Here is a 23,390-nt window from a genome sequence, read left to right as displayed (position 1 = left end):
TGTGCAATGAACAATATGTACAACCCAGAGGCAACCTTGCTTACAAAGCAGCCCTGTAGGCTAGGTCCTGAGCTGGACACTGGGAGATGGGGATAACTCAGACGTAGCACCAGGAAGCTGAGGTGCTATGGGAATACAGGGAAGGGCGCACCTAACTCTCCTACGGCAGAGGACAGAGGAGCTGTGTAGGTGACAGGAGTAGGCAGTGGTCCATGGCGTCACACCTCCCTCAAAGCCTACTATATAGTGTTGTCCAGTTTCATAGTGCAGATAATCTGCCCCCCCCGAATGGTTTCAAGTGGCAAACACCCCATGTGCCATCCCTGCATGCTGATGGAGATGGGGTGCATCTGCCATTGCAGGCTGGTTCCAGGTACTCCAGGGCCCCACTTGGAAAAGGAGGCTTCCATTGAACCCAGAGGAAAAGGGGCTTTCTCCAAGCAGGGAGGAGGATGGGGACAGGGAGGACATGGGGGAAAGTTGTGGAGAGTTTCAAAAGGGTCATTTTGGCAGAAGGAAGTCAAAGCCTTCTGGAGGCTGGCAAGGCTTAGTTCTTGAACTGCATGTGGTTCACATGCCTGCTGTGATTTGTTAAACTACATGTTTCTGGCTTATGCACTCATCTATCCAAGTTGCCGTGTTTTACAATAAAGAGATATAAAAGCACTGATAATCTCACTCAGGTGTGACTACTGTTTATAATTGTGTATTTCCTTCCAGTCTTTTTTATATATTTATACAACTATACAAACAAAAGTTTCACATAGGGAAAACATCCTGGGTACCTGATCCAGATAGAAGAAGGCATTTTAATATTGCAAGCAACATGTGGTAGTGAAAGGAATGTTTTGGAGTTCAAGTGACCTAGTGTTAAATCCTGCACAAGTGCTAAATCAGTGACCCTGAGAAAGTTGCCTATCTCAGCCTCTATGGGTAGCTGTCTCCCCACACAGAGACTGATCAAACCTGTGTATCGCAGTGCTGTTGTGAAGATCAAAAACGAGGGCTTCAAGGTGTATAGCACAGGGCTGGCCCACAGTATACTCTTCAGCATGTAACACACAGGTCACCATCACAGACTACTATTGTGATTTACATCCTCTTAGAAAGTCCAGGCTGAAAGAACTGCCCAAAGATAAATGAACGAACTATAGTAATCCGAGGCAGACAGTAACAGATAAAGGCAAACTGGAGTTTGACTGGAATAACCTCAAGAGGAAGGAGATTCTAAAGCTCCATCCAGTGAAGGTAGCTGAAGAGAATGGGGACAGTTGGCCCAGGGAAGAAGAAGAATCTAGGGGTTTATGAGATGCTCAGAAAACAGAACTAAGACAAACAAGCAGGAATTACAAAGGGTAATTTACAGTGGGTCTTTGATATTCTCAAAGCTTGAGAGTGAAGCAGTGGTGTCAATAAGGAGTAAGCTCCCTATCAATAGGGAGCACAAGGAGAAGCTGGCAGTGGGAATGAGAAGGAAAGAAGGGGGTGGGGAGATGATAGCTCAGTAGAATAAGTGCCTGCCTGGCAAGCGCAGGGTCCTGAGTTCAATCCCTGGTACAGCAAAAAAAAAAAAAGAAAGAAAGAAAGAAAGAAAGAAAGAAAGAAAGAAAGAAGGCTGAGGGGTGAAGGGTGTGACCTGGATGACCTCAACTGTCCCTTACAGCTGGGCTCTGGAATGTCTAAAACCAGTGTGGTCCGCTCTGTCCAGTAGTGGATGGGAAAGGGCAGGATGGTGTGTAGTGCATGGTGGTGGACAGGAGGACACCCCCCCCATCTTACCTGGTTATCAATTTTCAGTTCCACCAGAGATGTGTTGTGTGGAAGGGCTTCCACCAGGCGCAGGATCCCAGCGCCGGAAATGAAGTTGGATTCCACATTCAGTGTCTTCAACACCTTGTTCACTTTGAGCATTTCAGCAAGGGCCTTAACCAGAGAAGAAAAGTGGGGATGCCTGTGAGCCCTCCTGGGTAGGTCCACAAACGCCAGCAGGAAGAGGCAAGACGATCTCCAGAACTTCCTTCACAAGAATGAGTCTGTGTCTCTCCTCCCCTCCAACCTACTTTGGTTCCAGAACACTTGCTCTGGAGAAGTCTAAGCTGCCGTCACCCGTATCCACTGACTCTGCCAGTGTTCTCTGAGCTCTGTCAGTGAGGCTGCTCGTGGTTCCTGATCATGCCCTGTTCTCTCCCACTTTGCCTTCGCCCACTCAGCCTTGCCATCTGTAATACCCTGTGTGCTCACTTTCAAAACCTGCCCACCCCGCAGTGTCATTCTCAATATCCCCTTCTGCAGGAGCTTTTGATGACACCCTCAGCTGGCTGAGGCTGCTCTTGGACCTCACAGAATTTATCTACAAGTGCCTTGGAAACTCACATTCCTTGGTTCTGGTTTGTTTTTATTTTGGGGAGTCAAAACTAGGGCCTCTGAGCCACTGAGCTGTATCTCAGCCCTTTTCATTTTTAATTTTGAGACAAGATCTAAGTTGCCCAGGCTGGCCTTGAACTTGTGATCATCCTACCTCAAGATTACAGGTGTGTGCTAGCACACCTGGGCACAGTTGCTTTTATGCATATGGCTCTTTCCCGTAGACTATTTTCTACAGTGGCTGAAATGTCACTTTAATATCCCATGTTGCCACAGGGCCCACACAGTGCCCAGGACACAGTTGATCCTCAGACAATGGTCACTGAATGACCATCAGAGTCTCAACTCCTCTGTGTGTGCTGGACTTATCTCTTCTGTTGTCCTATTCAAGTGCCAGGCTCTCTGTTTTCTACATATGAGCACCAGAGGGCAGAGGGGGTGCTGCGAAACCTCTCCACTGGGCCAGCAAATGACCAGAGCCAGCTGGAAGAAGAGAGCTCAGATGGCCCTCAGCATGTTTCAGAGGGATTCAGCCAGGGAGTATAGATGGCAATCAGAGCCTCTGACGGAAATGAGGTAATTAGCAGTTGGTGGAAATGATGTGTCATGGGGAAAGAAGATACTAGCAGCTGAGTGGCCCAGGACGGTGATAGGTAGGCCCTGTTGTCTGGAGTGCCTCTCTGAGCCAGCACTGCCTGCTGTATTGTGTTGCCTGTGTGTGCTATCTGGGAAGGCCCAGATGCCTGGAGGCCTTCCATGCTAAAGTTATCACCACTCCTGGGCTCCCCATGCAGTGTGCCCTGAGATGGTATGTCAGCATGCCTCACAACCAGGCCTGCCTTCTGAGGAGACGCTGGGAGGCCCCGTCTATGTCCTCTCTCTACAGGAGCTGCCTGGGCCCCAGGCAAGGTCTGACCTGGCCTAACCATCCAAGTACCCAACCACCAGTAGGCAGGGTACCAGACTTGGGCCTGGTGGCTGAGCAAATGCTAGAGGTCATTTCCTGCCACATGCTAAGTCCTGGCAGAGCAGATCATAGAGCAGGTGGGCATAGAGCAGGCAGTGGGGGGACTCAGAGCTCTGCACTGTGTTTGGCCCAGAAGCATTTCAGTATTTGGCACTGCATATGCAGGTATGAATGGGCTAACACCAGCTGTCAGCCTGGCAAAAATCTCATGTTGGCACAGTTGGGGTCCACAGAGGTCAGGGGTCATCCATCCAGAGGCTCCCCACCAGCAGTGAGGGGAGATTTCAAAAGCTATTCCTCATTTTAGAAATACTGAAGAAAATTCTATCACTTCAAAAATATTGAATAAAATTGTCCTGCCTATTTTAAAAATCAGGAAAGAATTTTCTGATTGGTTCTAAATGGTTAGTCACCATCCCTGGTAAGCTAATTCCTGTACTTTTCCTTTGTTCCTACCGTCATAGTAATTACACCATGCTATTTTTGTAGGTGTCCACATGGCCAAGAAGACCAGCATGTTCATGAACATGGGAGCTGACTACTTGGCTACGGTTGGATTCTCAGGGCCTGCTGGGCCAGAGACACTCAATAGATGTGCACTGAATATTTTAAAGAAGAATTAATGGTTACTGAACAATAAGTACAATGTAATTTGATCATCAGTGTCTATTGGGACATGGGTGAATGAAATATAAAATTAGTCCCTGGAATCCATTGATAAAGAAGTGATTTTAGAGATGGAAAAACTGAGGCCCAACAGCTTTTTCCAAAGGTGAGCCACTGAGTAGAGTGACTAGACAGTACAGGACACGTGACTTCATTTGAATGCCACGTCTGCCTCTCACTTGCTTTGTAACTTTGGACCAAGCAGGTTGCCTGATCTCTCTGACCTCTAATTCTTCTTGCCTGGTGGGGAGACCTGCACCTCTGCAGAGGGTGGCAGTGAGGACTAGCTGGGTGAGGACAGGTGGTGCCGGGGGATGGCTGTGGATTCACATTCCCTCCTGGCTCCTAGCCTGGTCCTGTCGTCACACCACACAGGGCTTTGCAATGGTGGACACAGCTGTTCCTGAGGCCACATGCCTAACCTGTTCGTGTCTAGCCCCCCACTGCCCACATATCAGAGCAGAGATTACATACAAATGCCACAGGGTCATTGCTCCGGGTGCCAACGATGCTGAATTTCTTCACATACGAATTTTCTTTCAGGGCTTCTGCATATGCCTTAAGGGTGGGGATGGGGATATTCTGTAGAAAGAAAGGAGCAGAGTGACCAGCAGCACCTGCCAGAGGTGGGAGGGGGCAGCCTGGCCCCTCCCAGACACCTAGCAGGTCTCTGGCCAAAATGCTGACGGCTTTGTCCCCAGTGGCTAAGATATGGTGAGAACTTCACATTGCACAGATAGAAAATGACACCTGAAATTTTAAACAGGACCCACAACTGTCTTCCATGCAGGTGGAGGGCAAAGGAGAGGCACAAATCAAGGTGTGGAGGTAGGAAGAGTGTTGTACCAAAGGCTTAGGATTGGGGCTAAAGGTGGGGCTGGACACTGGCCTCCATCTCAGCCACTAGTAGGGTGTCTGTATCACAGTAGCTCTCTATACTCGTTCTCAGAAAACAGGAGGGGGGGGGTTTCAGTAGACACTAAGAGACATCAAGGCTGAGGTTCTGCCCTGGCCACACATCAGCAGGTCCTGGCAAATGCGTGTACCCTGCTGGGGCTCTGGCCTGCCCCAGACAACATAGTAACCAGTCTTTGGAGTGGGACTGGGCATTGGTCCCGTGCTTTCTTCTCTTCAAGTGAACACTACTAATCTGACCCAGCTGCCTCATGGCCAGAATGCACAATTCTGAATTGTGCCAGCGTTTCCCTTGGGCACACAGCAAACAACTGAGGCACAGAGAGAGGGCCTGGCTGTGTTTTCGCCAAGCTCACATTTCAGAGCGTCACTTAAGCTCCCGAGGGAGTAGAGTGGGGAGCCAGGTGGAGGAGAACACTGGAAAACAGGGTTCCAATCTGATTGTGCCTTGGGACTGGCAGCCACTGAAAAGAAAATGGAGAAGAAAGGAAAGAGGAGAGGGGCTAGCTAGGCGCTAGCGTCTTGTCTTACTTCCCTCCACCCTCCCAGAACTAATCCCATGGCCTTGGGCTGAGCAGGTGGGAAGGCAGCTGCTCTTGCCCCTGAATTCCTCCTGCAGCCCGTCTGGGGTTAGGGGTGGGGATGGACTGTACCAGTCTCTCCTCTGCCTGGGTATCCACACAGGGAGATGCCACAGAGATGTGGGCAGACAGCTCTGATGTTTCTTTGGACATTTGGGCCAACAGCTCCCTTCTATGGCTGTAAAATGAGGTTGAAAGTGAACATGGTCCAGCAGCTGCCATGATGGTTCAGGGTAGGGCCTGCCCAGGGTATGATGACCACACAAGCCTGGTGGGCACTAGGCTCTTCTGTCTTGAGATCCCGTGCTGCAGCATGGGTCTGACTCACAGTGTTATCTCAGAGAGAATCTTTGTGTTTTGAATAACATGGCAGGTTTCCAGATCAAAGTTGGGTTGGCCATGGTGAACATCTGGGTCTGAAGTCATCCTCCAAAAGAAACCAGGACTGTGGGATGTGCTTATTTACATTGTCCAGCACCCTGTCCCAAAATACTTGGGGGTTTGTAAAAGTTTCCATCTATTGCTGATTGAGAAACATCCAGAGTACAAACAGGACCCTGTTGCTCTGCACAGCCTGGATCATGGACATGCACCCTCCTCACACACATAGATGAAGTGAAATCATGGGACGTTACCCGGATATTATTGAGGTTAACTTCTTCAAGATCTGGATCATTGTTCTTTATCCGCTCCAGTGTTTCCTCTACATCTGTTGAATTTGGTTTCTCATCAGGCACAGGCTTATACTGTGTAGGTTTAATCACACCTAGGGTGATTAACAAAATACAAGAACATCTTGAAAGGAAGTAGAAGCAGATTTCAGGTTCATAGGAAGATTGCATCTGGTAGGGGCTACCCAGGGTTCAGTCATCAAAGAAAGCCCATCAAGAGAGCCTGGAGGGTTGGCCCTCTTTGGCACCTGCCTTTGGCTTCCTGCAAACTTGAACTTCCTTAATTCCTCAAACTCTCTGAGCATCCAGCTCTTGCCTATAAGGTAAGGATACTCATTCCACCTGTGCTCACTATTTCAATGGGCTCTTGTGAGGATAAGGTGAACCCCAGTTGGGAAAGAAATGCATACATCTTTCAACAGGAATGACAGTTACTCTTTGGACCTGCTTGTTTCTCTTTGGAGCTAAAATAGCAGCCTGCAACAATCCAGTGGCATAAAGACAATGTAGTATTGGCCCAGAAAAAGGTAATGGGAATTATGAAACAGTAGAACAGAAGAGGAAGGCAAAAACTGATGATCAAGGAGGTGATCTAGACCAGTGGTGAAAGGCTAAATTTGCAAAGAATGATGTGGGATAACTGCTACTATTTAAAACATGGAATTTACTCTCATCCCACAGTGCACAGAAACATGGACTCCAGGTGGATTAAGAAATGGAATATATGAGATAAACCTCTAAAACCTTTAGAAGAAAATACAAAATTGTGATACTGGGATGAAGAAGATAAGCAAAAGACAAAATCCTAGGAGACCCAAAGGGGAAAATGGACCTATCTGATTACATAAAATTTTGGAACTTCTGCAGTGAGCCAGTGATGCATCACCAAGCAGAGGAAAAGAGCTTCAGGAGGACAAGCCAGCCTCCCAAGGTAGCGCCGTGAGCCAGCTCTGGGGCCTAGCAGAAGCCAGGCCTGGTACTCACTGTTGAGTCCTTCCTTGTTCACGATGGAGCTGCTGCCCAACGCCTGGTAGTACTGCTGGTTGCTCATGAGTGTGTGCATGCCCAGAATAGCTGCAGGGATGAAAGAAGGCTAATGAATGACTGTGCTCTTGAAGACAGAGATGTCTTCTGGGAACCCACTTTCCACATCCCAAGAACTCTGCTCACAGAAATGGCAAGAAGCATGAGTCTTTCAAATACGAGATCTCATCCACTCTGGACTTCTCTCGGTGCTGACCTCATGTTCCCAGGTACCCCTGAGGTCCCACTGGCATGTTCTGCCCAACATGGCTCAATAGAAGCAATCTTTTTCAGTAGGGGCCCCATGCCCTGGCCCCTCTGCCCTCTCCCAAGCCACTCAGCCTCCGTAGGTCTTCACATTGCCCATCTTCCATGACATGGCCTCTGTGCTGATTGAGGTCCTCTCATCTTTCAGCTGTACAGTGGCCTGCTGACTTACAATGATTCTACTTATGATTTTTGACTTTATGATAAGTTGAAGGTGATATTCATTCAGTAGAAACCACACTTGGAAGTTTGATCTTTTCCCAGGCTGTCTTCAGCAAAATACTCTAGAGACACTGGACAGTGGTAGTGAGCCACAGTTCCCAGTCAATCCCACAATCATGAAGACAAATAATGGATATTCTATAGTACACTGTATTCCTGAGCTATGATGTTTAGAAGGCTAGGGTATAACATGAATTTGGATTTACAATGTTTTCAACATATAGTGGGGTTATTGGGAAGCCACTGTATCATGAGTCAATGAGTATTGGTATCACAACTTTGGAGTTACTAGTGTCCTAGCATCCATCTCTTCTTTTACCTTCCCAAATTCAGCACTGAGCAAACAGAAAGACCTTTCTGGAAATGCTAATATGGCCTCATCATCCCATGCTCAGCCATTTTTTCACCCTATCATTCACTGAGGGTCTCCAGTATGTGCTGGGTGTGGGAGAAAGGGGGCCAGAGGAGACCAAGAAAGACAAGGGCTTTACTTATGCAGTCTTCTGGGGGTGAAGGGTGCTAAGTGAGTACCTATAGAATAGGTACTGTACTTTAGAGAGAAGAGTGACTAGCCAAGAGAAGTGAGCTAGTCATGGCAGGAAGGGAGGCCCAGAGGCAGGTGGGTGAGGTTGGAGTTTAATGCTGGTCATATCTGAAGACAAGAGATGGATATGTGATAGTAATAACAGTGCTGGTCACAATACCCCCTATTCCTAAAATCCATGCTCTATACCAGAAAGAAGCATTAGATCAATTTGGTTGCATAGTGAAACACTTGGGCATCTTTTGAAACTCCTCATGAGTAAGCATGCCCTGAGCCAGTTAATCTAAAGTCTCTGCGGTTGAGGCGTAGGCAACTGTATTTTCTAAAACTCCTCAGAGAGTTTCAGTGGGCAGCTGAGGCTGAGAACTATTGCATAACACTACCTGCTTTAATCAGCATAACCATCCTTCAGGTTGTATTCCAAGGACACAGTCAGATCCTAAAGAGTCTCCTGGGATAAAATGAGGAGTTTTGCTATCTTTTCCTAGGCATAACCTGCGAAGCTTTTGAAGGTCTGAGCAGGAAGTGATGTGGTCTGAGTTCTGGCTGAGTTTAGAGAACTCATTATGGAGGGGTGTCGGTCCAGGACACATAGGGCTGAGGGCTGTCCTGGTGGGAGGACAGTGGCTTCCAAAGGCCAGGTTCCAACCCAGAGCCTGGTTTCCTGGGCCCCCCTTGTGTCTTTCACCCACATCCCTCCTGCTCTGGCTACCCAAACCACCAATCTCAGAGACTTCTCTACCTATGCCAGTACTATCCCTTCTGTGGGTGACTATCCATACCCAGTGAAACTGGAATTTCAGATAGACAATTAAAAATATTAGTATGCCCTGTTCAATATTTGGGATATAATTACATTAAAACTTGTTCGTTGTTTATCTAAAATTCAAATTCCACTGGGCATCCTGAATTTCATTTAACCAGTCTAGCTTACCCTTTGGAGACTTGGAGTAACCCTCCCTTCACCAGGGAGCCTTTCTGGGTTCTTCCTTGTCCCTCTCCACTTCTCCTCCGAGTGCCTGGTGTTAGAGAGATCTATATACATGCATACTTCTTTGGCTGGGCTGTGGGCTCCCAGATGCCAGAGAAGAATATTATTTATCCCTCTTCCACCTCTTATAGAATAATTCATGTGTTTGGTAAATACTTAGTGATGATTTTTTTAAGTCCCCAAAGTCATTTCATTAGGTATTTCAAGAGGTACCAGCTACAGAAATAACAGAAGAGCCCTTGTGAAGAGCCAAGTCCTCATTATGTCCCAGTGTGACCTTGGATGTGTACTCTCCCCCTTAGGCTTCAGCCTCCTTGGCCCTACCATGGGTAAGGTAAGACCAGCGACCCTCAGCCATGCCACGCGTGCAAATTGCCTAGGGAGCCTGCTCTACCCTGGCCCAACTTGGGCATGTCTTTGGAGAGATAGTTTTTTATTTCCTTGAGCCATTTGGATAATCCATGGATGCTGAGAACCTCAGATGAGATGGTCTCAAAGTCCCTGCTGCTTCTCACATCTCAAGAGTCTTTGCTAAAATTAGGCTTGCCCGTTCATCACTACAGAGGACTGGTAGGGAAGGAGGCATCTGCAGCTTTTTTAGCCTTCCAGGTTTTAATTTAGGCTGTGAAGACGTGGGCAGCCAGAACTGAGGCCTGAATCAGCAGCAGGTGAGTCAGATCATCAAGTCACCTTCTGGAGCTGACACCCCCAGCTCCCACACAGCAGCACATGTGCTTCTGGGTGGCTGGGTTTTCAGGTCTGGAAACAGAATTTGAAAAGGTTTCTGGGAATTATGTGAAAGCTGTAACCTCATATGGCTGCCGGTCTCACTTAAAGTGTATCAAGCCACACAATCATTTTGCATGTTCTTATCCTGCTTGAATCTTTTTACAGTAAACATTTAAGGCAAGTGCTCTGAACTCATTATTTCCTGGGGAAATGATTTATGAGAACCTTTCAGAAAGGACACTGTTGGCCTCTAAGTTAGTATTCCGTCTACAGGTCACTAGCAGTTCTATAGTTCTAACATATCCTCTCAACTTGGGAATTCTAGGGACCAATTAAATATACTTTTGGAAGTAATATATGTCATTAGCAGGCCTATGAAGGGATTAAAACCATTTGGCAATTCAGAGGAAATTAGGGCTTTCAGAACAAAGGAAGGAAGGAACAGTGCCACTGGTGTAGTGTTATCATGAAAGATTCCCAGAAGGAAGGAGGGAAGGAAAGAAGGAAGGAAGGAGGAAGGAAGGAAGGAAGGAAGGAAGGAAGAGAGGGAGGGAGGAAATAAGGATAAAAGGGAGTGAGGGAGAGGGAGGGAAGAAGTGGCTGAGGTCAGTCAACCGCCATTTTTGAGCGCAGTGCCTAGTGGGGCTGGGGCTGGCATCACCCTGGCCAGCCCTAGGGACCCAGCTGTGACTGTCTCCCTCACTTGGTTCTGTGTGCTCCATGCACCAGGAGTGAGCAGTGGAAGAAAACAACACAGCCACATTGCCTGCTGCTTCTTTCTTTGTAGATATTGGCAAGGCTGAATTTAGCACTGGAGAACTTGATTATTATTTTTTTTTTTAAAGTCTAGATCTTCCTCAAAACTCAAAAAGGACTATTTTTGAACTCTGAAAAAGAACATTGAGTTCTGCTTCCTTTCTCTGCCTTGGCAGAGATCACTGCATTTGTAATTCCACTCAGGACACAAGGCGATAACAGAACACATCCCCAGCTTCTCCAGCTGCTGACAGCTTGGGTTGGCGCTGGGCAGGTGGCTGCAAGGTGTGTTCCTGCATGCTGGGGCAGGTGGAAGAAACTGTTTGCAACCCAGGCCTTGGGTGCTGTGGAGCTGTTCCTGGATAAGCTGCACCCTAACAGTCATAGAAGGGGAGGACAGGTATCAAAGGCATGAAAGTAACCAGGACTTAGGATTTATCTGTCTGGCTAAGACTGCTGAGAGTCAAAAGAGCTGGTGCTAATCAACTGCCCTAGGGGGTGGGTGGCCTGGGGGTGTTTCTCTGAAGGATGAGTTTGCCCACCTCACTTCCTTATTGGCCCTGCCTCACTGGAGAGGTCCTTTTTTTTAGGATTCCAACCTAAAAAAGCAGGGAGCCCTGAAAATTCCAAGTGCTTTCAGTGGATTCTCAGTGGCCCCTGAGCTACAACCCAGGGCCACAGAGTTCATAGCCACATGCCACGACTGTCAGGTTCCCATGAACTCCGCTCAGCACCTTGGGGGGTGGGTATTTTAATACTGAAATCTTACGTATTTCTGGTGTGTCCTTCTTACCACCTCCTAGACCCCCAAGAACAGAGACGGGATCTGAGTTACCCTGGTGTACAGGAGGAGTTCATAATGTACACTCACTCAATGAGTACATCAATGAGTGCATACGTGTTACATTTACCTGTGTAGTGTGGCACATCTGCCAGTGTCCTCCTGGTTTCTACTGTCACCACACGTCAAGCTTGCTACACACAGCAGCCCTACAGCTCGGAAGGACCTGCCTCTTGCTCAGCCTGGAGTAGAGCTACTGGCCTGCACTGCCCCCACTCTGAGCCCTTCTCCCTGAGCTTTCTCTAGCTCACCCGGCTCACCTCCACCCCCGTAGGTCCCACTTCCATATCTCTTTCCTCACCTCCCTCATCTCTTCCTCAAGTGTCCTCTTATACCCCATTCTTTTCCTATCATTTGTCATGTCACATTTGCTTAGATTGGCTCCATCTGAGGGCAGGAAGCAAGCTGTTTTCTCAGGGTTCTTTCACCACGCCTAGTACGGAGCCTGGCACAGATTGTATAGCAAGCCCTGGGTAAAGCCCAGACTATGTACGTGAGAGACCAGTGAAGGCTAAGTTGATGGTAACACCTTCTTGGGAGCTGAACAACTAGCCTACAGGTGATCTGGAGACCCCTGTCCTCCTCTCTGAATGCTTTTCCTCCTCTGATTAGCTATTAACACTCATGGCCACAGCCAGCCCCTCCTTGAGAAAGGCCCCAAAGCCCTATCACCATTCTCTGGTGGGCTTGCCACCCACAGCCCCTTTGGCAACAGTCCATCTGTTGTCACCATCTCATGTGGGGTGAGCGAGGTGAACCCACACAGGGCTGCTCTCCTCCAGCCTACCAGCTCTGTATACTAACCCGTAAGGCCACAGGGTCAAGCACCATCTGGGCCCCACACAGATGACCTAGCCCTGGGACCCAGCCGATCTCTTGTAAAATGGGAACCATCATGGAATTTACCCCATAGGACTGTTGAGGTCATGTAGTGCAGCAGGTACTGAGGACAACTCACGCGCCACCTGGGTCATGGCCAGTGCCCAGAAAATGCTCCCTGCTTCCTTCCTCAGAGGCACTGCCACCTTTCAGTGACTGATATCAAAGAACAGACATGCAGGAACAGCCTTTAACACTGGAACAGACTCAGCGCCCCACTCCTTCCCAGACATCAGCAAGGCATGGTTTCATGGGCAGATAATAACAACCAGCTTGCCAACACAAATGAAGAGAAAGGATTTCAAGAAAGCGATGCAGAATGTTAGCTCAGTGTCACTGTTCTGTTTTGGCTCAGAGGCTGCCAGGAGCCAGGGTTCTGACAGCAGTCATTTGATAATCCCTGAGAGCTGTCTAATGAGGGGAGTGACGTCACGCAGGGTGATCACAGGAGAAAGTGCAGGATAAAAACAGCACCACAGCAATGTGGAGATGAGGGACAGTGGCATCAGTCTTCCTGCTGCACAAACTAACCTGAAGCCAAGGGGACCCTCCTCTACGGGTGGGTTTGTGGAAGCAAACAGAATGTAGGCTCTCATGTGATTTGTGGCTTCTGACAAAGCACAGGCTTGACTGTAAAGTGAACTGGCCTTCTGAGTTTGGTGTTCAGGCCCACAGGGGTGAGGTAGACACCGTTTCTGTGCTTCTCAGGGGAACAGAAACCTTTCTTAAGATAGCCTTCTGCTGTGCCCTTATCTTTCCTCATACCTCAGGTCTCTTGAGGAAGGGGTTGTCTGGGTGTGGGCTACAAACTTGCTCTTCCCGGTCACTCCTTGGATTCCTAGTTGCTTTGTCTACTACTGTGCAGGGCCAGTCTTGGCACACAGTTGAATCACTGCCCCTCTTCTCATGGCCCTGCTACAGATGAGTACCCTCTCCCTGTCCCCAACCCCACAGGGGCCACACATGGCTTCCACAAGAGGCTGAGCTGTCAGCGGATGTGGTGAGGTACACACAGCTGCAGCCTGCCTGCACTCTGGCTTCAGTACCTCCAAGTCTCCTGACTAGCCTGGAACCCCCACTCTGCCTCCTGAGTTCTTGGTCTACCTATCTTAGTTTGATCTTTGGTTCAAGCCCATCTGGCCTCAGTGCTCAATGTGACCCTTTTCCATTACTTGCCTCCCACAAAAGATTCCTACCCTAGCCGGCACTGGCCCTCCAGAGCCCAGATCCCAGCATGTGGCCTTCTTCAAGCTTGGTGACACTAATCATGCCCAGATCTCTGTCCTGAACTCCAGACCTTCATGCACAGCCATCTCCACCTTGGTGGCCCATGTGGCATTTCTACATCACAGGCCTAAAATCAAACTCTGGGGAGAGGAATCTTATGGCAACAAGCGGCTCTGGGGAGGGTGGGCTTGGATGCTTTTATCTCTATTTTCCTCAGTTTGGTTTTGCATATTGGATTTTAACCTTAGCACTGTTGGTCTCTTATTAGAAATAGGATATACATATCCTATGAACCAAACAAGCTTCCCTACATATGTGGGTCAAGCCTCTGGAAGACAGGGGAAGCTTTGGGAATGCCTCTTACCTGCAATGTCACAGAGTTCTGCATCGGAGGCATTTGCCAAGGCCTCCTCCAGCTCTGGCTCTAGCGTGACCGTTTCTAGCACAGGATCCATTGGCTTCTGCTTAGGGACCCAGATCTTTCCTGTAAATACATGGAGTCTATCAGGGTGTGTAACTACAATGGGGAACCCCTGGCAATGGACCTCAGATTCTGTGGACTGTCCTACCTGTGGACAGTACCTCTGGGGACCAACTTTCCCACAGAATTGGAATTAAAGATCTAACATAGCACACTTAAAATGAAGAAGGATTTTGCAACTTGGCCTAAATATATTACTATCTACAAAAACAATGGCCAACCTCTAAGTAGGAAAAAATACAAGGGCAAATGTAATAGAATGCCAGGCAGGGTCTGGGATACCTCAGCCAAGGGTTCTAATATGGGAGAAAAACTTGTAAACATTTCTAAATAAAATAAATAAAATATACTCAGATTATTAAAAGACAAAAAAAGAACAAAAATATTTTCTTGCCTTGTGGGACGTTCTATTTTTAAAGTGTCAGGCTCATAACAAAATGAAGGAATAAAGTGGCAGTCATGAGGACGGTCATCCTGTGTCCACCAGGAGGGGCTGTTGAAGAAGTTACGGTGGAGCCCCCCTCCTCACAGGATTCCAGCAGTTGTTATGCACAATGGAGGTTGCCACTTCTTAAGAAGGAAAATGCCCAGCTTCAATGTGGCGTGAAAAGGTAAGTCTACAAAACCTCATGAACAATTTCATTCTGTTTATGAGAAACTGAAAAAGTGCTGTGGTTTGTCTATCATTCGCTAGGGCTTAAGTGTTAGAAACTGAATGGCTAAATTCATGTGTTAATGGTCTGAGGGGATAGAGACTTTGGGAAGTAATTGGGATTAAATAAAGTTATTAGGGTAGGGCCCCCACCCATGCATTAGGGACTTTTTAAGAAGAGGAAGAGACATATATTGAGTTCTTTTTATGTACCAGGCCCTCAAACAGGGACAAGACAGGACATCCACATTTACTGCTGCTGCTCAGCATTGTACTGTGAGTTCTTGTCAAAGAAACAAGAAAAAGGAATAGATGGAAAAGAAGTAAAATTATTTCTGTTTGCAAGTGACATGCTCTTATATGGTCAAAACTGAATTCCTGCGTAGAAAAGTCTGCTACAACTAATAAATGCAGCAATTTTGAAGGGTTTAAGATTAACATATAAAAATAAACCATGTCTCAGTGCACCAGCAATGAACAATCTGAAAAAGAAATCAAGAAAACATTGCATTTACAATAGTATCCAAAGTATCAAACATTTGAGAATAAATGGGAAAGACCTGTACAAAGGAAAGTAAGAGACTTGGCTGAAAGAAATTAAACAAGATCTAAATAAATGCAAAATTGTTCTGCCTTTATGAATTGCAGAATAGTATTAAGATGACAATACTACCCAAAGCAGTCTACAAATTCAGTGTAATCCTTCTCTAAATCCCAACTGACATTTGCAATAGCAAGAAGTCACAAATAGACAAAAAGAAAAACTTGAACCAAATTAGAAGACTCAAAAAAAAAAAAAAATCAGAAGACTCATTTACTGAGTTAAAAACTTAACTAAGTGGTGTGGTACTGGCATAAAAACAGACAGGTGGACAATGGGAGAGGATTGGAAGCCCAGTAGCAAAGCGAAACATTAATGGCATATTGATTTCAACGACTGTGCCAAGTTCACTGGATGGCAAAGAGTTATCTGTCCAATAGCTATTAGCACAGCCTGATAGTTCACATACAAAACAACGACCCTTCAGTCTTCCATAAAACCTGGATAAGCTCCAATTCCAGGACATGAGATGGCTCAAAGCCTTTTCCACCATGTCCCCTTTATGTGTCTTTTTATTTATTTTTTGAGGATTGCATATTAATTTTATTGAATTAATTAAATGAATTTTATTTTTAGTAAAATATCTTTTTACTAGCTGCACCAGCATCTTCAAGATCTGAAACTCTGTCTTCGCTTTCACTCAAATGGTTTTGCAAGCTTGTGATTGAGATTTTAAGTTCCTCTATATCTCTTTGACTCTGTTTCACGCCATCTATTTCTTTCCTGTATTGCTCATTCAAGGAAGCCTTCATTTTTCTAATCTCCTCTATGTTTTTTATCAATGTCTTCTTTAGAAGCAGTTATTAATTCTTTTACTGCAGAGTTTTTTTCAGATTGGGTTTCCTCCCTATGTTTCTGTATTTGATTCTTTACTTCAGATGCTATGAGTTCAGAGAATTGCTTTTTTATTTCAGAAAATAATTCCACTCTGAGTTCCTCTATAACTTTCTGCTGTTGCTTATTTATTTTTGACGCTATTAACTCATACATTTCAGCTGAGCTAGTGTCCTCTGCGCTTGTTCTGGGTGGGCATTTGGTTTTCTCTATATGTTTCTGCATTTGATTCTTTACTGCAGATGCTATTAATTCAGGGATTTCTTTTTTTCATTTCCAACCTGAGTTCCTCTATACCTTTCTGCAGCTGTTTCTTTATTTCAGAAGCTCTTAATGCATTGATTTCAGCTGTGTGATTCCCAATTTGTTCTGTGCTAGTGTCCTCTGCACTTGTTATGGGTGGGCTTGGGTCTGAGATTGCATTTTGCTCCTTCTCATTGTCATTTTGTGCAGCACTGCCTTCTGATCTTTGTTGTGGAGCTTTGGTGCAGTTATAACCTTAGCACCTACTGAAGTTCAGGTGCACATCTACAAAGTTTGAATCTATCCAGTTGTACCTGTTGGGTCTGGCTGCTGTGCTCAGCTCCTTCCTGCTGCCACCCTTGGGAGTGATCCTGTTGTGCCCCTCTGGCAAGATGTTCTGCTCCTGGACTAGCTGGGTGGTTCTGTCCCCTACACTCTCTGCAGGGATTGCAGCTGCAGAGTTTCACCTGAGGCCTGTATGCCAGGCCTGAGCTGAGTCTGAAGGGGACAAGGTGGAATAGTGGGGAGAAGAAGCTCTCCCACACACTCACTGGGCCTGGGCTAGGGCTGGATCTGGGGGTCCTGAGAAAGCGGCAGAAGTTCTCACTCACTGGGTGGGAGAGGGTGGGACTGCAGAGTAGTGGCGGGGTTTCAAGGGGGTGGAAGAGGGTCTCACCCACGCTGTGCCTGGGCTTGGACCAGACAGGTCTCACTAGCGCAGGGTAGCAGGAAGCTCTCCCACACATTCACCGGGCCTGGGCTAGGGCTGGATCTGGGGGTCCCGGGAACATGGCAGAAGCTCTCACTAGGTGGGCGGGGGCTCGGGAGCTGCTGTCTTTTTATTTTATGATTTATTCACTAGCTACTTGGTGCAGGGTACTGCACTAATGCCACATGGATGGAGGTGACAGACGCAGATGCAGAACACGGCTTGCCCCGCTTGCATCATTGGGGTGGGGAGATGGATGAAAAGAGACAAGTAATTACAACACTAATCAATGAAAGCGAATACTTTCACTCAATATGTTAATTTCACTCAACATTAGATGCCTTTTACGTGTGAGGGGGTATTAGGCAGGCAGATATAATGTTAAAACAAGGCACACAGTTCTGACAGTCCTGGAGCTTGTGTTCCAAGGAGTAACCCACAGGTGCCTTGCACATTTACTTACTTTATCTAAGGCATTTATCAACAACTGTCTGCTTGACCCTACTGCATGCCAGGGCCTGTGCTGCCTAGGTGCTCAGGGTTCCACGTGAACATAATCAGTCCAAGTCCCTGTCCTAAGGAAGCAATGAACTAGTGAGAAAGGAAGCTAATACAAAAAGAGATACAAATGAAATATGGACATGGAGGACACACACAGGATCCTGGGGTGGAAAATAACTCCAATAGAGCTGCAGGGGCACTGCGAGTGCTAGCAGTGGATAGGGAGGTGCCCCTGAGAGAGAAGACAGCACAGCTGAGACCTAAAGAATAACAGCCAATGCTGACATAGTGTTCACTAAATGCTAGATGCGCTGCTAAGATTGATCTATCTATCTATCTATCTATCTATCTATCTATCTATCTATCTATCTTGTGCACTTAATTCTCATAGCAACCTGCGGAGGTTGGCGATATTATTTCCAACACCCTCATTTTATGGAGGAGGAAAAGGAGGTGATTTGCTTGAGCTCACACAGTTAGTAAGTCATGGAACTGGAACTACAGTCAAAGCAGGCCTAACTCCAGGTTGTGTCTTTTTTTTTTTTTTTTTCCCCAGGTTGTGTCTTCATGATACTGCTTAAGCAGAGGAAGAGACAGCCACAAAGACACCATGGAGCTGGCAGCAGGCCAGTGTTCTAGACGCGGGGGTCTAGAACAGAACTCAAACTTGTGTCTTCTCCTACTCGCTGCCCTCATGCCTGTGGGCAAGAATGACACCAGAGAAGGGCACAGTGGTCTGGAGGGCATGGAAGGCCTGGAAGGGTGAACAGTCAAGGTTATCTCCCTGTTCCCCTGGGCATTGCTGGGTGGCTTCTCTTAAGCTGGAGCAGAGAGTCTGGCAGGGATGTTGTAGCTGTCAGAAAGGAACTTTGGAGAAAGAGCAGAGAGAGAGAGAGAGAGAGAGAGAGAGAGAGAGAGAGAGAGAGAGAAGAGAGAGATTAGGGTGATGCCCCTCAGGTCCTGATATCACTATCAACAGATCCTTCTTCCATTCTCAGAAGTGTATAGATTCGAATGAAAAATAATCAGGACATCTGAATCAAAGGAGATTCAAGGAAAAGTTTTACTGTTCTAGGTGAAGTTTTCTTTAGTCTAGTCCCACTATTAAACTACAACAGGCATCACTACTTTTGGAGTTGGGATTGTGTTTCCTGGCCAGACAGGGATGAAGACAAGGAGTGCCCCCCATACACGTGGCCCAACTCAGGGTCTGGCACACAGGTGGCCCTTAGCCATGCCTGGAGAATGACACGTTCACAAGAGCAACATCATTGAGTACCTCGTTTCTCCCCTGTGTAGGGAACCAGGTCTTCTCGGTCCTTAAACTCCTTTGCTTGCTTTTCCAAGTGATCCAAGAGCTCCTCCCTTTTAAAGGGGCCTGTGGGCGCCTTGGTGGTCTGATCCTTCTGCCTCAGGCCTGCAGGCAGCAGTGCATTCTACGATGGACGTTGTTGGGGGCAGGAGAAAGAAGAGGAGAGAAAGAGAAAGAGAGAGAAAGAGAAAGAGAGAGTGGTCAGCCGAGGAAGACTTGCAATTTAGAAACTCATCATTCACCACTAGCAGGGACCTCAGAGCTATGGAATCCATCCAAGTCCCTCCTTTTACATGCAAAGAATTGGAAAGCCCAAAAGGGACAGGGGCTGCCCCAAGGTCACAGAGCAGACGAGGAGCAGGTGTTCTCGCCTCTAATGCTTGAAAGGCAAGGGGATCAAGGGCGGCTGGCGGAGGCAGAGCACGCAGGGCACTCAGAATGACTGTTGAGAGGTAGATGGGATTAAGCTGGTGTTCAGAAGCACAAAGATATTTATAGCAGTTGTGTATCAAGAGGTGGAGAAAGAAGCTAAAGGGAACTGAGGTAGGGCCTTGGATGGAAAGCCACACATAAAGAGGCAGAACCCTCCCTGCCCCAAGTCAGGACAAAGGCCTGCCACAGCCACTAGGTGAACGAGGCACTCTCCAGCAGCCCCTATGGCTGCCTTCTAGCCTGTGATGGGTCTGTTTTCAGGACACTCTGGCTGCTAAATAGTTTGAACATTGGTCCTGGAGATGGGTCTCTCAAGAAAGGTAGCACCCACCAATTGTTGTGATCTCTTCCCTAAACGTGGGCAGGCTACTAGGTGTGGACTTACTCCTCAAGCACCTTCCACATTAGGGTGGACTTCAGTCACCCAATGAACTTCACTGTAACTCAGTTCCCAGGACCTCCAAGAGTTAAAGCTATGAGGATGTTTAGAAATCATCTAATGTGTGTGTCTTCCCTTCCCAGGGAAACTGAGGCTCAGAGCAAGGAAAGACTTGCCCGAGGAATTTCAGAGACAAAACCCAGGGTCCCTCGAGGGCATCTTCATCTCTACTCTTTGTGCTCCTTCTGTCACCAGGCACTTGGAGAGCTAGAGGAGTGTCCCACAAGGCTGGCACACAGCTTCTTCTTGTATCCTCAAAGTGGCTAATTAGGAAAGTCATTCTGGCTAAAATCTTGATAGCACCAAATTGCTTATCTCCCATCATTCCCACTCTCCCCAAATCCTTTTCTCCAGCCCCCTTGGAGAAGGAAGAGAGGAATATGGAGATGGCTGTGTGCTTGGCACCCCGAGGCATGAAGCCTGAGTGGAGACAGGACCAGTCAGTGCATGTGTGATTCTTAGGAGCTGTTTTCCTACTGCCTAACTCCACACTGCTGTTCAAGGAACGGCAGTGGCTGCAGATGGGAAGGAGGGGGCATGACCCACTTTGGGGAGGGCTGTTGGTGGCTGGAGCCCACAAAATACAAGGTCATGGTAAGGGGCTTGAGGTCTGGTGCTGGAATATGTGCAAGTGCACTTAGGGCCCCAGTCAGGAGAGACATTTGAGAACTGGAGCATTTGATGAGAAGACAATCAGGAGGTAGGAACTCAAGCTTTGACTGATCTGGGGGTGAGTACAAGGAGTGCGAATGAAGCCTCACAATCCCAATTTTCATTCAGCCAGTGTTCTCAGATGCTGTCCACCATGACAGGTGGACCAGACGGGGATGCTCCTGCATGAGCCATGCCTCTGTTCGCAAAGAGAGATAGGGCTGGCTGTGTGTGTTCTTCCTTCTCCCCCATAGTAGAGCACTTGGTATGGCATGAATAAATGAAAGCATACCTCACTGTTCTGCAGATGCCTGGCTGTGATTACAGTGCCCACAATGATTGTTCCAGCCTCTTTGTGACACACCTGCTTGTCCCAGTTGGTCCCACAGTAGCCTAAGTCCCGGCATGGAGTAATAATGATACCAATATATGATCTTGGACAAGTCCCCTAATCTTATGGTGCAGTAGGTCCCGTGACAGTAAATGGGATAAGGATAGTCACTTTCTCTTAGGGCTGTTGAGGAAATTAAGTTAAATAACTCAGGAAGTGGTCAGCCCATGCCTGCTCCAGTGAGCACCCAAGAATGATGGTTCCTCGCTACCATTGTTACCTAACCAGATAAAATACACTTAAGCAAGGGACTGGCTGCCCAAATACGTAGGTAATAGGGAGTACATTATCCAAATATATTTTAAAATTTAAAAAAATCCAAACACACAAATACAGAATGAATTTAGTCCTCAAAGGAAATGCTTCTGTTTTCTCAAGGGGCCCCTTAAGGGAATTCCTAAGATTTTTGTCCCCATAGAGGATTTTGATGGCACTAAGGGGCTGGGGTACATTCTGACCCCCAAAAGGCTCAGTAGTGTGATGAAAGAAATCCATTGCTTCTGGAATCTAGCTGGTAGGGATGAGTGATTTAGACAAAGCAGGATTTTTCAGCTTGAGCACAAGTGGTATCTTGCCCTGGATGTGCCCTTTAGGTGGCTTTGCTGAGCACTGTGGGACATTAAGAGCCCCTCTGGTCCCTATCACATAGATTCCAGTAGCACCATCTCCCCAGTTGTGGCAACCAAAAACGTCTCCCAATGCTGCCAAATGTCTTCTGAGGGACAAAGCCACCCCTGACTGCGAACTAATGCACTGAATGAAAACCATATAATTATAATAGGGAAATAAAAAACTGTCCAATGTATGTCAAAAATGTTATTTATAAAACACGTTAAGATACACCTTTTATTTGAAATTTGTTGAAAGAAGTTCATCTTTGATTATACAAAAATATGAGAAGTCTTTTTTTGTTTTGTTTTGGCTATTGGTAATTGAACTCAGTACCTTATGCTTGCCAGGCAGGCTCTGTGCCACTGAAATACATCCCTGGCCTGAAATTTTTTTTTTTGTTTTTTGAGACAGGGGTCTCGCTATGCAGTTCAGGCTGGCCTTGAGCTTGCATTGTAACCCAGGTTGGTCTCAGACTCGCAGTGGTCCTCCTGCCTCAGCCTCCTGAGTGCTTGGATTACAAGCGTGCATCACCATGCCCAGCTTGAAAAGTTTTTTTTTTTTAAATAATTTTCAGTTTAGTAACTTAAAAAAATAAATATTGAGCATATCAGACACATTAGAAGCCAGAGGTTATTTTCTTTCCATTAAGTGGTATATTCACGAAATATCATGCCATTCTCAATTAAAATCAAAGTATTTGCCTTTTTTTAAAATTCCTTTTTGCTTTGTAACTTGTTTTCAAAAGCAGCATGTGATCTCACAAGTATATAAATTTTAACTCAAAATGGATCAAAGATCTAAACATAACAGCTACAAGTATAAAATTCTTAGAAGAAAGCACATACATAAATCACAGGGACTCTAGATTATGAAATGGTTTCTTAGATATAACACAAAAACAATAAGCAACAAAAGAAAAAATAGATGCATTGGACTCCATCATAACTAAAAACACTTGTGCTCCTAAGGACACCAGTGAAGGGACAGAGTGGAAGAGAGCGCAGTGTTTGTAAGTCATATATCTGATAATAGCCTAGTATCCAGAATATGTAAATATCACTGAGGACTCAATAAGGCAAATAACCCCATTTTAAAATGGCCAAAGGGAACAGATATATCTCCAAAGAACATAGAAGAATGTCCAGGAAGCACAGGAAAAGATACTCAATATTGCTAACCATGAGATGCAAATTGAACATAGAGTAAGAGACAGCCTCCCAGCCCCTAGGACAACCATTGTAAGAAGCGCAGATAATGCCAAGGTTGGCAAGATGTGGAGCAGTTGGGGCTTTTGTACTCTGCTGGGATGTAAAACAATATGGGCTCTTTGAATAAGAGTCCATCAGGTTCTGAAAAAGCTCAACACAGAGTTCCTGCATGACCTGGACATTGCTCTTGCGGGTGAAAAATAATTAAAAGCATATGTTCATCCAAAACTTTGTTACATGGATGCTCCTAGAAACATTACTCATAATGGCCCAAGGTATAAACAAATCAAATGTCCATGAACTGGTGAGCGGATAAACAAAATATGGCAGATTCATACAAATGAATATTACTCAGCCATTAAAAGGAGATTAAGGAACCTTGAAAACAAACATTGCAAGTGAAGGGAACCAGATACAAATGGCCATGTATAATGTGATTCTATTTATAGGAAATGTCCAGAAGAGTAAAATCTGTAGGCAGAAAGTAAATTAGTAGTTGCCTGGTGCTGCCACTACAGACCGAACAGTGTCATCCCCACCCCCTTTCGCATGCTAAAGCCCGAAGCTCCAGTGTGACTGTATTTGGAAACAGGGCCCCTAATGCGGTAGTTCAGGATAAATAAGGTCATTAAGATAGAGCCCTGAGCCCATAGGGTTAGTGTCCTTAAAAGCTTGCTGAGC

At 46.5% G+C, this 23,390-nt stretch overlaps 1 protein-coding gene across 1 annotated transcript in view; it reads right to left on the bottom strand.

Annotated features, from left to right (window-relative positions):
• The window catches only part of Tmod1 (tropomodulin 1), an 80,221-nt gene that overhangs the window by 21,811 nt on the left and 35,020 nt on the right, over positions 1-23,390 (bottom strand). The window contains exons 3-8 of the mRNA XM_004645213.2: positions 18,944-19,100; positions 14,008-14,127; positions 7,149-7,238; positions 6,129-6,259; positions 4,472-4,579; positions 1,780-1,923 (exon numbers count right to left, since the gene is read on the bottom strand). Coding sequence (XP_004645270.1) covers positions 1,780-1,923; positions 4,472-4,579; positions 6,129-6,259; positions 7,149-7,238; positions 14,008-14,127; positions 18,944-19,100 — 750 coding nt within the window. The remainder of the gene's footprint in view (positions 1-1,779; positions 1,924-4,471; positions 4,580-6,128; positions 6,260-7,148; positions 7,239-14,007; positions 14,128-18,943; positions 19,101-23,390) is intronic.

The sequence above is a fragment of the Octodon degus genome, unplaced genomic scaffold (genome assembly GCF_000260255.1).
Source record: "Octodon degus isolate 3935 unplaced genomic scaffold, OctDeg1.0 scaffold00221, whole genome shotgun sequence".
NCBI lineage: Eukaryota > Metazoa > Chordata > Mammalia > Rodentia > Octodontidae > Octodon > Octodon degus.
The sequence above is the reverse complement of the archived record's forward strand: the minus strand, read 5'-3'. Positions and strand labels throughout refer to the sequence as shown.